The sequence below is a fragment of the Meles meles genome, chromosome 3 (genome assembly GCF_922984935.1).
Source record: "Meles meles chromosome 3, mMelMel3.1 paternal haplotype, whole genome shotgun sequence".
NCBI lineage: Eukaryota > Metazoa > Chordata > Mammalia > Carnivora > Mustelidae > Meles > Meles meles.
Genome location: NC_060068.1, coordinates 154,389,727 through 154,408,585, shown reverse-complemented (window position 1 = coordinate 154,408,585; position 18,859 = coordinate 154,389,727). Strand labels below are relative to the sequence as shown.

At 37.9% G+C, this 18,859-nt stretch overlaps 1 protein-coding gene across 1 annotated transcript in view; it reads left to right on the top strand.

Annotated features, from left to right (window-relative positions):
* Positions 1 to 18,859, top strand: part of WDR70 (WD repeat domain 70) — a 322,684-nt gene that overhangs the window by 91,083 nt on the left and 212,742 nt on the right. The window contains exon 8 of the mRNA XM_046000609.1: positions 6,505 to 6,658. Within this exon, the coding sequence (XP_045856565.1) occupies positions 6,505 to 6,658 (154 nt within the window). The remainder of the gene's footprint in view (positions 1 to 6,504; positions 6,659 to 18,859) is intronic.

Below are 18,859 nucleotides of genomic sequence, written 5' to 3'. Positions count from 1 at the left end.
GAAGAAAATAGTTTCATTGGTAAATATCTGATTTGAAGTTGGCAACCAGCCAGGAAGAATAATTCTTTTGTGGCTTAGGCAGATACACTTAAATTTTGATATTTTTTTTTATATATATCCTGTTTCTAGAAGACAAAATTACCATGATTAATAGTTTTTTCTGCTGAAATACCCATTTATTTCTCAGCCTTGAAATTATAGACTTAGAAAGTAAATCTAAATAAGACTAAATAGCCTAAAATTTTGTTAAAATTGTCTTATCATTGAAATTTATTTTATTTTCAGATTGGCCTTTTAGGATAAATCAAAGAATTTGACTTTTTTTTTGCCAACAGAGTACATTCATCAAGGAAGTTATGAAGACAGTTTAAAAAGACAGATGTTCAGTTTTGCTTTTTTTTTTTAAAGATTTTATTTATTTATTTGACAGAGAGAGATCACAAGTATGCAGAGAGGCAGGCAGAAAGAGAGAGAGGGAAGCAGGCTCCCTGCTGAGCAGAGATCCTGATGTGGGACTCGATCCCAGGGCCCTGAGATCATGACCTGAGCCGAAGGCAGCGGCTTAACACACTGAGCTACCCAGGCACCCCCTAGTTTTGCTTTTTGATAGAGACATTTTATATTTGGACTTTATTAAGTTAGCTCTCCAGCAGAATTCTTTATAGGTTTGTGTGTTAATATCTAGTTAAGGTGTTTAATTGTTTGCTTTCCACACGTATTTATTTGGTGATTTCTCTCTTTTTTTTTTTTAAAGATTTTATTTATTTATTTGACAGAGAATACAAGCAGGCAGAGAGAGAGAGAGGAGGAAGCAGGCTTCCTGCTGAGCAGAGAGCCCAATGTGGGGCTCGATCCCAGAACCCTGGGATCATGACCTGAGTCAAAGGCAGAGGCTTTAACCCACTGAGCCACCCAGGTGCCCTGTGATTTCTCTTTTGAGAGAATGGCACCTGAGATAGCATATACCTTTAAGATTGCTTTGATGTGTGCTACTACTTTACCATGCCATCTCTGAGGAATGTTATAGACTGTGTTTTATTTAGCATGGTGAATAAGCAATTTTTACATGGAGAGTTTACTTCAATATTCATTCCTAAATTTGTAACTGGAAATCACATTTAGGGGCTGTATAACTGATGTTTTAGTACTGGTACTATTATCATCCAAATAGACTTCAATAGATTTCATTAGGTTTTCTTTTGTTTTTAAAGAACATTTTAGTTAGTATTTCATTTTTCATCTGTCTTATGAGCCAATAAGAATCTTCTGTTGTTCCAAAGTTGAGACTGTTCTATATTTATTTCATATTGTTAACAGCTGTACTTGTTCAGTGCACTAGCCACTAACATTATGTAGCTATTTAAATTTAAATTAAATAAAATTAAAAATTAAGTTCCTTAGTTGCACTAGCCATGTTTCTAGTGTCTGATAGAAACATGTGGCTAGTGGTTAGTGGTTACCATAATGGGCAACACAGATGTAAAATGTTTCCACCATCACAAAAAGTTCTATTGAGCAGTGCTAGTCCTATAGTATGTAGAATATAATGTAATTGTTGATGTGACAGCTTTCTTTGTCTCAGAAGATAGATTTTTTTCCATTTCATAGTCCCGGTAATATACTTTGTATTGTTAGCCTTTTAAATTTTGGTCATTTGGGGGTGCCTGGATGGCTCAGTGGGTTAAATTTTGGTCATTTGGTGGGTAAGCAATGGTATCTCATTGTACTTTTACTTTTGAATTTTCCTGATGAAAACATATTTGGAAAAAACAATGTTTTTAAGGTTTTACTTTTGTCTTTGGCTTTCAGCACTTTTACTATGATGTGCCTGGGTGTGGATTTTGCTCCCCTTTTGGGGTTTATAGTACTTATTGAATCTCCAGGTTAATGTCTTTTATCATTTTTCCAAAATTTGACAGTCACTTCTTCACATTCTGCTTTTCTCTTTTTCCATTTGGCAATTCTAATGTGAGACTTTTTCACCATATGTCATATGTACCTTAAACTTTTTCTGCATTTTCCATTTTTTGTCGTCATGCTTCAGTCTAAAAATGATCTTTTAACCATGAATTCTCTGCTGTTAAACCCATCCATTAGTTCTAAATTTCAGTAATTGTAGTTCTCATTCTAAAATTTCTGCATGTTTCTAATTTTCAGTTTTATGTATGTATTATATACCTTGTCATTTAATTTTTTTAAAAATTTCTTTTTGGTGTCCCAGAATTCATTGTTTATGTATCACACCCAGTGTTCCATGCAATATGTGCCCTCCATAATACCCACCACCAGGCTCCCCACAACCTCCCACGCTCTGCCCCTTCAAAACCCTCAGATTGTTTTTCAGAGTCCATAGTCTCTCATGGTTCGTCTCCTCCTCCAGTTTCCCCCCAACTCCCTTCTCCTCTCCATCTCCCCATGTCCTCCATGTTATTTCTTACGCTCCACAAATAAGTGAAACCATGTGATAATTGACTCTCTCTGCTTGACTTACTTCGCTCAGCATAATCTCTTCCAGTCCCATCCATGTTGATACAAAACTTGGGTATTCATCCTTTTTGATGGAGGCATAATACTCCATAGTATATACGGACCACATCTTCCTTATCCATTCATCCGTTGAAGGGCATCTTGGTTCTTTCCACAGTTTGGCGATCGTGGCCATTGCTGCTATGAACATTGGGGTACAGATGGCCCTTCTTTTCACTACATCTGTATCTTTGGGGTAAATACCCAGTAGTGCAATTGCAGGGTCATAGGGAAGCTCCATTTTTAATTTCTTAAGGAATCTCCACACTGTTTTCCAAAGTGGCTGTACCAACTTGCATTCCCACCAACAGTGTAAGAGGGTTCCCCTTTCTCCACATTCTCTCCAACACATGTTATTTACTGTCTTGTTAATTTTGGCCATTCTAACTGGTGTCAGGTGGTATCTCAATGTGGTTTTGATTTGAATCTCCCTGATGGCTAGTGATGATGAACATTTTTTCATGTGTCTGATAGCCATCTGTATGTCTTCATTGGAGAAGTGTCTGTTCATTTTTTGATGTGATTATCTGTTTTGTGTGTGTTGAGTTTAAGGAGTTCCTTATAGATCCTGGATATCAGCCTTTTGTCTGTACTGTCATTTGCAAATATCTTCTCCTATTCCATGAGTTGCCTCTTTGTTTTGTTGACTGTTTCCTTTGCTGTGCAGAAGCTTTTGATCTTGATGAAGTCCCCAAAATTCATTTTTGGTTTTGTTTCCTTTGCCTTTGGAGACATATCTTGAAAGAAGTTGCTGTGGCTGATATTGAAGAGGTTACTGCCTATGTTCTCCTCTATGATTCTGATGGATTTCTGCCTCACGTTGAGGTCTTTTATCCATTTCGAGTTTATCTTTGTGTATGGTGAAAGAGAATGTTCGAATTTCATTCTTCTATATATAGCTGTCCAGTTTTCCCAGCGCCATTTATTGAAGAGACTGTCTTTTTCCACTGTATATTTTTTCTTACTTTGTCGAAGTTTATTTGACCATAGAGTTGAGGGTCCATATCTGGGCTCTCTACTCTGTTCCCTAACCCTAACCCTAATTTCTTAATTACAGTTATTTTAAATTCCACAGTTCATAAGTTCAATATATGGTACTCTCAATTTCTCTGAACTTGGATGAAAAATTATTTCTTTTCACTAACCTCTGATTTTTAGCATTCCTTTAATTATGGAAGTAGACAACAGTCACAGGTGTACCTGTAAGTCAATATGACTTACAGTCATTGAAATACACATTGTTTATGCTCATCACTGCTTTGAAATTACAGTAGTTATTAGACCTGCCTCTAGGCATAGTTACTTGATATATTAGTACAGAAACTCACATATGTCACAAAATTAAAAAATGTTTTGTAGTTATTTTTTACTTTTGCTTTTTTTACTGTAGTTATTAGTTACTATAGTTATTTTTACTTTTTACTTTTTTTACTGTAGTTATTCTTTATGTGATAAAGCAATAATGGTTTCCAGTATATGTCTAATGTTTTTTTTTAATGTATTTTTTTTAATATGCTTAAAAAACATACTAAGAAGGAGTCCACAAACTTCCGAGTGCAGAATTGTCCAGGCACAAAAAAATGGTTCTGTATAGTGTAGGTCAGATTGTGTCACTGCCCAGCTCAAAGCACTCTGATGGGTTTCCTCAAATTTCTCCGCGAAAGAACCAAAAGCCCAGGTCCTTTCAGTGGCTTACATGGCCCTCCTTAATCTGCTCACCTACTTGATACATATTCTGACCTCTCCAACTCCTGTTGCTTTGCTCACCCTGGTACAGTTACCTTGAGAAATGCCAGATTCACTCTTGCCGCAGTTCCTTTCTAGTAGCTGTTGCTGCTTGGTCTTTTCTAGAAGCTGTTTCTTCATAGTCCACTCCTTCACTTCACAGCTTACTCAGTTACTTACTTCCTGACCATTTTGCTTAAAATATTTATCCCTGTCCCCTTGGTTCACATTTTCTGTCCTCCCCACTCAGTTTTTTCCCCATATACTTATTATAGTTTTTCATATTATGTGTTTGACTTACTCACTTGTTTAGTATTGATTTCAGGAGTGGGGCTTATCCTAGGCTTCTATTACTGGCAGGTTGGACCTTTGGCAATAATAGGTCAATTTTGCAGAGTTGCCATTGGTCCCATGCATAACTACCATCCCTTTTCCCACTGCTATTTGACTTGTATGCCTATTGCATTAACAGTGGTATGGATGATGACAAAAGCTACTAATGTCAACTGGCCAAGTCACTTTGTCTGTGTGGTTTATTGCCTCCTTCAAAGTTGGTGTTGTCTGGGATTAACATGGGATACGAAGAGCTTGTATTTGGTATCCACTTTCCATATGTCCACCTACATGCATCTTCCCTACACATCCTTCTCTTAATCTCTTGCTCTTTTCTAGGCTTTATTTCATATCTTCTTGAGAGCACATTTCTCACCAATGTACTTAATTTTTTGCTCACCGTATTCAATTAGCATGATGTCATCTAGATCACAGACCAGCATGAACTAATTCAGATTGTCCAGATGGTCCAGGTCCCTTTGGACTATGTTAAGACAAAGGGCCAGAAAATTAATGTAGCCCTGGCTCAAGGATGTACATGTGTGATGCTGTTGGTCACCTGTGACTATCAACTGCTTTTGGTCTTGCTTCCTAATAGAGGTAGAAAAAGATGCTTTACCAGATTGGTCACTGTATACCAGTTAGGGATGAATAACCCTGTCTTTATAGGCTGGCAAAGAGGCCCTTTGGCTTTTTTCACACTCTAGGTCTTAATTGGTGATTATTCATCCCCAGCCTTTCATTGTCTTTATTCATTGCACTGACTATACCCAGTAACAGCTGTCCAGTTCTAGAGTTGTTTCAGTTCTTACATTTCCTTTACCTCTCGAATGCCTGGAATGCTACACTAGCCAGTACCTTTCCTTTCGTGATGAACTTTTACCAGTTGCACTTGCACTGCTGTAGCATGTGGGGGACTATGTGCTCCCTGTGATGGGGTCCTTGTTCCTAGCCACTCAGTGATCTCATCTTGGAATTGCCTCATAGGATCACTTTCGATACCAGTTCTCTCAGGTCAGGTTCACCAGAACTGTTATTTGAAATTCCAGGATTTGCATGCAGAAGGTTGGTTGAAGAATGCTTTGGGGAGCAGGCCCCAAGAGAGAAGGTGCAAGGAAGCGCCCTTTGGAAGGCGCAGAAACTGCATTATCATGTAGTTGTAGAAGCAGCCTCAGCTCAGCCCACAGGGAGATCTGAAGCTGGTGTCATTCTTCCCCCGGATCCCGCCTGAAGTAGAGGGCTAGACCATTTTCCTGCACGCTGGCCAGGCATTGAATGTGGGCTGCTTTGGAATGGTAACATAATCTTGTATGAAGGAGTTCAGTTGGTAGCCATCAGCAGACCATATCCTGGAAGCTGGGGGAATGAGTGGAGTGGTGAGCGTGCAAAAGATACTGTAGTAGTAGAGAAATGAAGGAGGAGATGAAAACTTGTTCAAGCACTTAGGGGAAGAGAGGATAATCAGTAGAAGTTCCTGAGGAGACTGGAGAGGATGCGATCCAGAATATAGGTATTAGATTTGCTGTGGGCAGGAAGAGGTTTACATCCATCATTGTAATCCGAGAGGAGGAGGAAGAGAAGTGTTCAGATGCAGATAAGTTTATGACATTAGTGGGAGGAAGTTGAGGCAGTTGTTGTTCGTTGCTTTTGGGAAAGAGCCAGACAAATCAACAGCTGAAAGAAAGGCAGTTGGTTGGGTTGAAGAGTAGATATTTTAGTAGATGCTGTGGTGAGTGGGAGGAGAGTGCTAACAGGATAGCCACTGGTGTTGAGGGCCCCTTTGAGGTTGATGATCTCTATTTTGAAGAATTATCAATTTGTGCAGTTGTGTGACATTTTTCTGGCAGTGCTTAATATAGTAGAAGTTTAAACATTATGCCCCGTGTCTTATAACACTATTTTCTTTTTTCTTTTACATAGCCATCAGATCAAGTCACTGCAGTATAGTAACACAGGAGACATGATTCTTGTTGTATCTGGAAGTTCTCAGGCCAAAGTGATTGACAGAGATGGTTTTGAAGTAATGGAATGTATAAAGGGAGACCAGTATATTGTGGACATGGCAAACACCAAGGTAAGCATTAAGCAAAATATTTTATTGAATTTAATTAATTCAGTACACATTTATTAATGACTTGTTTGAGTTGCTGTCATTCATTCTAAAAATTAGTGTCTTGTTTTAAGCAAGGTGTTATTTCTCACAATATATTATTTCTCACAATTTCTCCACAATTCTGTGGATTGACCAGGAAGTTCTTATGCTGATGGTTTTAATGTTCAAAATGCCTGACTTGGATGATTTATAGTTGGTGCTCTACCCCATGAATCTGTCCTGTTTCCAGTGCTCCCCCGTCCCCACTATGTGCATGTGCATACCTCCATGTGTGCTCTCTCTCTTTCCCACCTTCTCTTTCCATGTGTCTAGTTGGGGCTTTCCAACAGTGTGGTGGACTTAGTGGGGTCTGACTTCCTGCTTGATGACTGGGTTCCATGAAGAAGGAACATGGAAACTTAAGATTTTATAAGGTCTGGCTTCAAGACCTATATATATAGCATTGTAGGGCCAACTCAAATTTGAGGAGAGGAGAGAGAGACTCCACCATTTGGTGGATGAATGACAAGATCACATCGTAAAAGATCATATGGAATGGTAGATAGGGAGGCAGCCGTCTTTGGAAACAACATACTAAACATACTATGAACCTACTACGTACTCGGCTTTAGGATACGGACACAAGAGGGTCTCATCAACCTTTTATATAAAGATTTTTTAGTGAGATAATATTTTTAAAATTATATGCAATATCAGTTAACTATAGCTGTATAAATGCTATCAAACTTAATGGATTATTTATAATTAACGTATCTGTGGGATATCTGGGTGTGGCTCCAAGCTGCAGTTAATGTCAAGGTCTGTTCCATATCTCTGTTCCTCCTTGCACTAGTGAACTGCCTGCGGGCATGTTTTTCACATGGTGATGGCAGAAACACAGGAAACCTCAACTCTGGAAGCACATTCCAGGCCTTTGCTCATATGTCCATGGACATTCCCTTTGCTAGAGCAAATCTCATGACCATGGGTAGCAGTGGAGAAATTTGCCCAGGTCTTCAGTGAGCGTGACTGCAGTATTACATGCCAAAGGTTGGGGATACATGCCAAAGGAGAGGTGATGGATTGGGAACAATAATGAGACCTACCACAGATATATTCCAGTGTCAGTGGATATGGTTGGTGCAGAATTTTGAGCCTCAGTTTTAATTTTGACTTTTACCCCTCTTTTCCTGCCCTAGTACCTTCTTCTAAAACACTTAATACTCAAGGTTTGTAATGACATCAGAACCTAATAGATGTGATTGTCTAAGGCAATACAGTGGATCCTCATTATTTGTGGTTTCTGTATTTGCTGAAATGTTTTTGTAACCCCCAAATCAATACACAGTATTTTTGTGGTTGTTTGCAGACACGCATTGTACAGAGCAGCAAAAAAGAATGTGAAAAAGCTGATGTTCTTTCTTCTTGTTTCAGCTCTCACTTTGTAAGCAAGTGTCCTTTTTGTGATCTAGCAGAGCTACATTTCTCCTATTTGGAGGCCTTTTGTTGGTGATTTTGCTGTTTAAAATGGCCCCAACTATACTGCTGAAGTGCTGGGGCACTGTCTGGTGTTCCTAAGTGTGGAAAGTCAATGATATATCTCACAGAGAAATACATTCATTAGATAAGCTTCATTCAGGCCCGTGAGTTCAATGTTAATGAATCAGATGTATATATTAAATAATGTTTCATTAAATAAAAACATAAAGTTAATACTGATTGGTTGATGAAAAAATGACTGGGGTCTTGTATGAACCCAACCCCGTATTGGATAATTCAGTGTTTACAGAACTTTATAGTCCCTAACTATTGCAAGTAATGAGAATTGACTATAATCTAATGCTCTAGTTGAGCTGTTGGTATAAATTAATATGCTATGTTTCAGACTCCCCTCTGTTGAAACCCAGTGAAGTGCCTTTCAACCCTAATGAGGCTCACAGTCCCATGCATTTTTTTGTGTGTGACTGATTGTTTATTAAGTGCCCAGTGTTAGATGATGCAGGCAGAATTCACATATAATTTAAGCATATAATTATATTGCAGTGGTGGCTTCAGTAGTTTCTTTTTTTCATATATTTTACTAGAATTTCTCATTCCCTTCTCCTTAAAATCATTGCCCCTAGGATTCCACCAAGGATGATGTTGTGAGATTGATAGTGGTAAGGAAAGAAAGAAGATAGGTCTCTAGGTCACTGTTCTTGTCTTAAACTTAGTTCTACTTTTATCTGCTTTATTAGAAGCTTTTGGGAGTCCAAAACTATTTAAGCAATTGGTTTGTGTAAATGAAACCTTTGCAAACTTGCATTTAATTTATTCTCTTTTCAGTTTATGCTTGCCATTGACAGTATTTCTTTAAAACTATGAGGAAGTGGAGCTTTTGCCAGTCTCTAAGCTTTTCTTAATTATTTTAGTCACTCAGGACTTCTTACATTATAGACAGACTAAGTCTTTGTGGATTTAAATTTTAACCAATAAAATTTTAAGAAGAAAGGAATCTGATTAGTTTTGTTTCTGGCTATTTCTGCAGTCTCAGACTTACAGTACATATAGTACATATAATAAGATGATTAGGAAAGGAGGACAAGGATGGATAAACAAATCTGTACAGAAACACAGGCAATTAAAATTAAAATATTAAATTACCAGAGTTTTTTTACCTCCTTGGTTAAATATATTCCTAATTTTTTTTGATGCTATTGTAAGTGGGATCATTTTATTTCTTTTTCAGAAAATTCATTGTTAGTGTATGCAAACATAATTGATCTTTTAATATTAATTTTGTATTTTGCAACTTTACTGAATTTGTTGATACAATGTAAGAGGTTTCTTGATGAGTCTTCAGGATTTTCTGTATTTAGAACCATGTCATCTGAAATAGTTTTTACCTCCACCACTACTTCATAAATACAACTTTTATTTTTAACTCTTACCAATATTCTGGTTCTTTTTTTTTTTTTTTGGCTCTTTTAATGGTTTATTTATTTATTTTTTCAGCGTAACAGTATTCATTGTTTTTTGCACAACACCCAGTGCTCCATGCAACACGTGCCCTCCCTATTACCCACCACCTGGTTCCCCCAACCTCCCATCCCCGCCCCTTCAAAACCCCCAGGTTGTTTCTCAGAGTCCATAGTCTCTCATGGTTCGCCTCCCCTTCCAATTTACCCCAACTTCCTTCTCCTCTCCATCTCCCAATGTCCTCCATGTCATTTGTTATGCTCCACAAATAAGTGAAACCATATGATACTTGACTCTCTCTGCTTGACTTATTTCACTCAGCACAAACACCTCCAGTCCCGTCCATGTTGCTACAAAAGTTGGGTATTCATCCTTTTTTTTTTTTTTTTTATAAACATATAATGTATTTTTATCCCCAGGGGTACAGGTCTGTGAATTATCAGGTTTACACACTTCACAACACTCACAATAGCACATACCCTCCCCAATGTCCATAACCCCCTCCCCCTCTCCCAACCCCACCTCCCCCTAGCAACTCCCAGTTTGTTTTGTGAGATTAAGAGTCATTTATGGTTTGTCTCCCTCCCAATCCCATCTTGTTTCATTTAGATAATTTTTTTAATTTATGTTTTTTTTTCCATTTTATTTATTTTTTCAGCATAACAGTATTCATTGTTTTTGCACAACACCCAGTGCTCCATGCAAAACGTGCCCTCCCTATTACCCACCACCTGTTCCCCCAACCTCCCACCCCTGACCCTTCAAAACCCTCAGGTTGTTTTATTTTTTTAACCTATTTACCATCACAGTGAGATGTCCAGTACATCAAATTCCTTAATAACCTTCTAACCTGAACTTTTTGTTACATACACCCGTGTTTTTCTTTTGCTTTTCTATTTTTTAAATTTTTTAAAAATTTTAATTTAGTTTAGTCTAGTTTATCTTTTTTAATTTTTATTTTCTAATATACATATAGAGTTAAACTTCAAGGTAATCCCTTTTCCCCAATCAATGCTACCCCTATAGGTAAACCAATTTTTAATCCTCCTTTATCTTAGGAAAGTTGAGTCCCTTAACAAAAACATCAAGATACATCCAGGAAGAATCAAAATAACCTTCCTCGCCCACACTGAGAATTTATAACCACTCTCCCATCTTTTCCTTCCGCCAGTGTTTTTGTGTATTTGTGTTTGTCCTGGTAGTATATAAATATTATACTTGAGGTTCTTTCTGTTGAGGTTCTTCCTTTTTTTTGCATATATATATATATATTTCTCTTGTCATATACTTTTATCAGTCTTTTTGTTTGTCTGTTTTTGTTTGTATACTTCATAAATCTTACCTTGGGGCCCATTGGGCTGAGCCTTCTCTTTTATCTTCCCTTTTTTTCCTGTCTCTCTCTCTCTCTCTCTCTTTTTTTTTTCTTTTCTTTGTCTCTTTCTTCTCTATTTCTTTTTCTTTTCTTTTTTCTCTCATTTGGGTGGGGAATCCTGATTGCACAGAAGCGTTCCAGGGTGCACCTTGACTGCACCACAATCAATACATCCAGCTGCATCTGTTCAGTCATCTCTCACCAAAATGACTAGGAGGAGGAATGCCCAACAGAAGAAAAATACAGAGGATGGACCTTCTGCAACAGAGCTAATGGCTGTCGACATAGACATATTTGTCGGAAAAGGAATTCAGCTAACAATTATCCAGGCAATAGCTAGGTTGGAGAAAGCCATGGATGACCAAACAGAATTGATTAGGGCAGAACTGAAAGTCACTAGGGATGATGTTCACAATGTTAGGGCAGAACTGAAAGCCACCAGGAATGATGTTCAAAATGCTCTCAATGAATTCCAATCTAATCTAAATTCTCTAAAAGCTAGGGTAACTGAGATAGAAGATAGAATTAGTGATCTGGAGGACAAACAGATAGAAAGGATCAGAAGGAAGCCTGGAACAAACAGCTCAGAAGCCAGGAAAACAGAATCAGGGAAATAAATGATGCCATGAAACGTTCCAACGTCAGAATTACTGGAATCCCTGAAGGGGAGGAAAAAGAAAGAAGTCTAGAAGATATAGTGGAAGAAGTTGTCTATGAAAATTTTCCCAATCTCACGAATGGAAACAGCGTTCATGTTCTAGAGGCAGAACGGTTTCCCCCCAAGATTTTAGATTCTTGAAAGTCCTCATGACACCGAATAGTTAGAATGAAGAATTATGCTTCTAGACAGACCCTCTTAAAAGCAGCTAGGACAAAGAGGCTCCTTACATACAGAGGAAAGCCCATCAGAATAACGTCAGACCTGTCCACAGAGACCTGGCAAGCCAGGAAGGGCTGGCAAAATATATTCAGAGTACTAAATGAGAAGAACATGCAGCCAAGAATACTTTATCCAGCAAGACTGACATTCAAAATGGATGGAGAGATAAAGAGTTTCCAAGACCGGCAAGGCTTAAAAGACTATGCAACCACCAAGCCGACATTACTTTCCAATTCTGATATCTTGTATTTCTTTTCTTGCCTGATTGCTCTAGTTTTGACTTCCAGTATAGTCTTGAATAGGAGTAATGAGAGTGGGCATCCTTATCTAGTTCCTGATCTTAGGGGAAAAGCTTTCAGCCTTTTACTACTGAGTATGATGGTGGCTGTGGGCTTGTCATATATGGCCTTTATTATGTTGCGATATGTTCCTTCTATGCCTAATTGCAAATCATATATCTGATAAGGGGTTACAATCCAAAATATGTAAACCAACTCCTACAACTCAGTAGCAAAACAAAACAAACACAATAAAAAATGGGCAAAGGACCTGAACAGACATCTTCCAAGGAAGATGTACTAAAGGCCAACAGGTACATGAAAAAATGTTCAACATCACTAGTCATTAGGGAAATACAGATGAAAACTACAGTGAAGTATCACCTTAGCCTATTAGAACGGCCAGTATCGAAAAGACAAGAGATAACAAATGCAGGTGTGGATGTGGAAAAAAGGGAAACCATGTGCACTGTTGGTGGGATTGAAAATTGGTGCAGCCACTGTGGAAAACAGTATGGAGGACCCTCAAAAAATTCCAAATAGAGCTACCATGTGATTCAGCAAGTCCCCTTCTGAGAATAAATCTAAAGGAAATGAGAACATGAACTTGAAAAGATATCTGCACCTCCATGTTCACAGCAGCAGCATTTGCAATTACTAATACATAGAAACAACCAAACAACCTAAGTGTCCATTGATGAGTGGATAAAGAAGTTATTACACACACGCACACACACACACACACACACACACACACACACACACAATGATATATATCATATATCTATATCTATATATCTACAAATATAATTCAGCCATTAAAGATGAGGAAATCCTACCATTTGCAACAACTTGAATGGAACTTGAAGGCATTATGCTAAATGAAGTAAGTCAGACAGAGAAAGACAAAATACTGTATGATCTTATTTACATGTGGAATCTAAAAAGGGAAAAAACCCAAACAACCCCCACTCCCCTTGCAACAAACCACAGAGTCACAGGAAAGCTCATCAGACATGTGGTTACCAGAGGCGGAAGGTGGGGAATGAGGGAATTGGAAGAGAAGAGTCAAAAGGTACAAATTTCTAGTTATAAGATAAATAAGTACTAGAGGTATAATCAGGGGTATAACGTACAACATTATGACTATAGTTAACACTGTATGATATATAGGAACGTTGTTAAGGAGAGAGAATCCTAAGAGGTATCATTACAAGGAAAACGTTTTTTTTTTTACTTATTTCTTTTTTCTATAGTGTATCTGTATGAGATGAAGGATGTTAGCTGAACCTATTGTGATAATCATTTCACAATATGTAAATCATATTATCATGCTATATGCCTTAAGCTTACACAGTGATGTATGTCAATTATTTCTTAATAAAACCGGGAAAAAATTTAATTACTAATATGTGGAAAATTACTATATATAGTAACTACTACAACTTCCCCCACTTGCCTATTATCTCCATTTTGATTTCAAAATCATAGTTAATCTTTACTTTCTTCATTTCCCAGAAGCAAATGTAATTAATTGACTATTTACTTGTCTAGGAGATGTTACTGATATCTTAATTGCAGTCTTTGGCTTGAGTAATGGGTTTTGGAAATGCAAGAATTATTATTTGAAAGTAGTAGATTTCATGGGACACTTTTTTCCTTAACTTTTTAACCTCTTTTCTGATTCCAAAAGTAATTAGTAACTTGTGGCCTTACTGGAAGTTGCAATGAATAGAACATTAAAGAAAACAAATACATCTGATCTATTGGGATTAAAATATTATGTTCTTCAAATATAAACAGGCCTCTCTGATTGTTAAATTGTTATATTGTTAATTTATATCTCTAATCTTTACATAATTGTGTGTATATGTGTGTATTTTTAAGTGTACTCATAGTGGTACAGAAATGCTTTTTTCTGGTATATACTACAACACAGTGCATTATAGGGAAAGTGGTTGTACTTATACCTTAAAAAAATAAAGTTCATTGGGTTTCTAACAGTAATTCCTGTCAACTATTAAAAAATTTGGAAAAAAATTACTCATAATTCTATCCAAATATAATCGCTAATACCATTTGTTTCTATATGCCTAGACTTTCCTTATGCATCTGAAAAAAATGTCTTTCTGATCATACCAGGACCTTTACATCAGTTATTGCTTAGAGCTATGTTTTGCATGTTCTGCAGTCTTGGGATTTTGTGCAAATTCTTCAGGGGCTGCAGTAAGGTGGAAGGACAGGCCTCAGGATAGGAGTGAGGGCAGGGGGCCTTCCACTTCAGTCAGAGGAGTTCTGTTTTGCCTGTTTTATGTGTTGGAGTTTTTCATAAGATATCCTTTGAGGGATGTGTGGGTGGCTCGGTTGGTTGGGCATATGCCTTCAGCTCAGGTATTGATTCCAGGATCCTGGGATCGAGTCCTGCATCCAGCTCCTTGCTCAGCGGGGATCCCGTTTCTCCCTCTGCCTATTGTTCCCTTTCTCTCGTTTTTGCTTACTCTCTCTGACAAATAAATAAAATCTTAAAAAAAAAGATATCCTTTTATTTTTAAAAGATTTTATTTATTTATTTGACAGAGAGAGATCACAAGTAGGCAGAGAGGCAGGCAGAGAGAGAGAGGGAAGCAGGCTCCCTGCTGAGCAGAGAGCCCCATGCGGGGCTCGATCCCAGGACCCCTGAGCCAAAGGCAGAGGCTTTAACCCACTGAGCCACCCAGGTGCCCCCCCCCCCAAAAAAAAGATATCCTTTGAAAATTAGGTTGGACAGCCCTTTTAAAATATGAGGATTCTTGGGCTGGAATTCATGACATTATTGGTTATTTTATCTGGGGAAAATAGGATTTTACTTCTTTAGGTTTAGATGAGTAATATTAAATCCAACAAAAATCCAACTGAGTATATTTGAAGATCTAATTATCTTTATTCAATGATTTATGAATTGGGAAGCATCTCATCTAGCAAACAGAAGTTATGAGGAACTGTACAAAATATAATGTTTTTAAAGGCAGAGTGAGGGTGGGACAAGGAACTTATAAATAGAAAAAAAAAAAAAAAAAGGATTATTCCAGCAGAATTATACCTTCTTTTGGGGGCACAAGGTCTATTGGTTGGATTACCTCACTGCTGCTGATCAGGAAATTCCAGACTGACCAGTTAAGAGTACATTCCTGGGGCAGTTTGAAACTGTACTTAGGTTAGGTATTAAGTTTCTTTTTGGTGCTGTGGGGTTAGCACAAGTGACTCCATTTTGGGCCTATTGTCTCTTTCTCCCTCTCTTTTTTAACGTTAGGGAAGTATGACAAGGATAAGCAGGAATCAACCTTTAAGCTATTCAAAAGCATACTTCAAAATTTATAGTTACATTGTCATCTAAAACTCATTTATTTTAAGCCAGAATATTGGTACATTACTTCCAGTTAGAGAGTGTTTTCCTTTCTTACTTTGGAGTCTTACACATATACTTTGCCTGAGATTCAGATGGGGCTCTCCCCACAAATGTGTGACTATTAAATTTCGATTCTTCATTAAGAAGTGTTCCTAAACATCAAAACTCCATAACAAATCACTATTAAGTTAAATTAAAAAGTGTTTTCATAAATTATTAATAAGTGAATGCCCATGATTATAATCTTACAATTTCATTTATTAAACTTCCTTTTATCAATTCATCTAGAGTTGATATTGTTAAGTGAATTTCCTTTGGGTTATCTTCACCCCTTTTCAACATTAAAACAATTCTGTTACATTTCTGTCTTAACTACATGATTAAATTGGGAGAGGACAGGCTTGGGGACCCTAGAATCCTTGGGCCTTTAACTGGGCAATTTATCCATGAATGTACTATAATTATGGACATTAGAAGCTTTATAAATAATTACTGGAAAAACATGTTTTCAAATAGCTTTATTTATATTTGAATAGTACACATAGGTATTCTGATATCCAGCCACTCCAAAAATTTGCTATGGCACATTTGGAGATGAAACGTATTAGTCATATCCTTTTAATGATAAATTCCGTTTCCTAAGAAGTAAAACATTTTAAACTGTGAATTCTAGGTATATTTTTGTTTCTGAAAGCAGTTTTAACTGATGGTTTTAACCACAAATATAAACTCTGAAAAGTGCAGTTATCAGAGGTACATTGTGTTTCTTTCCAATTTCTGAATATTTTCAGAGCTTTTTATCTAACGGAAACTCCCTAACACTGGTTTCTGTCCTTTTGACATATCCCCATCACTTTGGGGATAATTTCTTAGATTTTGGTACAACAAAATGTTTTTGACTCATCTTGTACTTTTCCTGCTCTGATGTTACCCATTTCTACATTGACCCATGATTCCTTTTTTTTTTTTTAAGATTTTATTTGTTTGACAGAGAGCACAAGCAGCAGGAGAGGCAGAGGGAGAGGGAAAAGCAGGCTCCCTGCCAAACAGGGGAAGCCTGATATGGGACTCGATCCCAGGACTGCAGGATCATGACCTGACCCCAAAGCAGTAGCTTAACCAGCTGAGCCACCCAGGCGCCTGATCCATGGCTCCTTTTAATAGGGAATTCTGTTTACAAATCTGGATCTGGGTCCTGGGTATGTTCACTGATGCTGGGGTGTCATTGGCTCTAGACTATTTCAGGAGAGCAAGCTGAAATGGAAGATCAACCAACTACATTTATGTGTATATATTTATGTGTGTGTGTGTGTGTGTGTGTGTGTATAAAATCATGAGTTCACACTGATACATCCGGTAATCCTAATCCAACTTTCTAGCCTTTCTCCATTCCACATTTGCATTTCACTTCTTCAACATTGAGAAGTTTGGCTTCCAGCATCATCACTACTTTCATTTATTTGTTCATTGCTACCATTCATAGAAAGTAGTTTCAGAATTGCTACACATTGTAGGCAGAATTGTGAGATGGCATCTGTGTCCTCCCCGAGTGTGGATGTTAACTATGAGCAGGATGGAATACTCCTGTGATTAGGTCGTATTGTATGGCACAGTTGAGAAAGGAGGATTATCTTCAGTGGATCAAGCTACTGGGCCTGTAAAGAGATTGAGCCTCTCCTGACAAAAGAGCTTTGAAGTGTAGGAGGAATTTGACTTGAGGGAGAGTCTCTGTTGCTGGCTTTGAAGTTGTAAGCAGAACTTTCCTGATGAAGTTGAATCTGTAGCTAAGGCAATTTCTGAGCAAAGTGTTGAGTGAAGGTACTGTCTGATTTCTTTTAGCTGCTTATAGGAAAATACGAGAGAATAAAGTTAAATCGAAAGAAGTTTTATTAAGAGGGAACCAGGACTAGATGATTTTAGTTAATTTTGAGCCTGTCTAGATGGCAAATAATGTTAAAATGAAGAAATTGCTTTTGAAAGTGTGATTTAGAGAAGAAACCAAGTATGTACATATAACCTTTTGCTACATAAAACCTCTGAAAGATCATAAGGTCAGATTATTCAGTTACACTGGAGGCTTTTTTTTTTTTTTTAAAGATTTTATTTATTCATTTGACACATGGAAATCACAAGTAGGCAGAGTGGCAGGCAGAGAGGAGGAAGCAGGGTCACCGCTGAGCAGAGAGAGCCTGATGAGGGGCTCCATCCCAGGACTCTGGGATCATGACCTGAGCTGAAGGCAGAAACTTTAACCCACTGAGCTACCCAGGCACCCCAACACTGGAGGCTTTTTCAAGAAATTAATGTGTGCTTCACAAATTTTCTGAATCAAACCAGGTAACCTCTAGAAAGCTTAAGGATATTACTCCTTAGCCATTTCAACTGGAGTTACAAATAAACAGGAGATTGTTTTGCAAAGATTTGCAGGCATAGCTTTTGTCTAATTTAGGCTCAACGTGAGCAAGCTTCTCATTTGTTGGCTTTGAAGATGGAGGAATCCATGTCGCAAGGAAGGCACACAGCTTCTTTTTTTTTTGTTTTGTTTTGTTTTGTTTATTTACAGCATAACAGTGTTCATTGTTTTGGCATCACACCCAGTGCTCCATGCAGTAAGTGCCCTCCCTATTACCCACCACCTGGTTCCTCAACCTCCCCCCCCCCCCCCCCCCCGCCCCTTCAAAACCCTCTGGTTGTTTTTCAGAGTCCATAGTCTCTCATGGTTCATCTCCCCTTCCAGTTTCCCTCAACTCCCTCTCCTCTCCATCTCCCCATGTCCTCCATGTTCTTTGTTACGCTACACAAATAAGTGAAACCATATGATAATTGACTCTCTCTGCTTGACTTATTTCGCTCAGCATAATCTCTTCCAGTCCCGTCCATGTTGCTACAAAAGTTGGGTATTCATAGGCACACAGCTTCTAATCACTGAGAATAGCCTTCAGCTGACAGCAAGGAAATGGGCATCTCAGTCCTGTAACTACAAAGAACTTGGCTTCTGCTAGTGACCTCAATGAACTTTGGAAGCAGATTCCTCCCCTGAACCTTAAGAGAGGAATGCAGCCCTACCACAATACTGATTTCAGTCTATGAGACCCTAAGCAAAGAATCCAGCTACTTCGTGATGGACTTTTGACCTCCTAAACTGTTAGTGTCTTAGGCCACCTCCAATTTGTTTGTTAAGTTTGTGGTGATTTGTTACACAGCATGGATAACTAATATAGTCCTGCAAAAACCAAACATACTAAGGAATAATGCAAGTCCCTGAGGAGGTCGTAGTGATTGTGATCACATGGAAGAGCAGGAGTTGGCT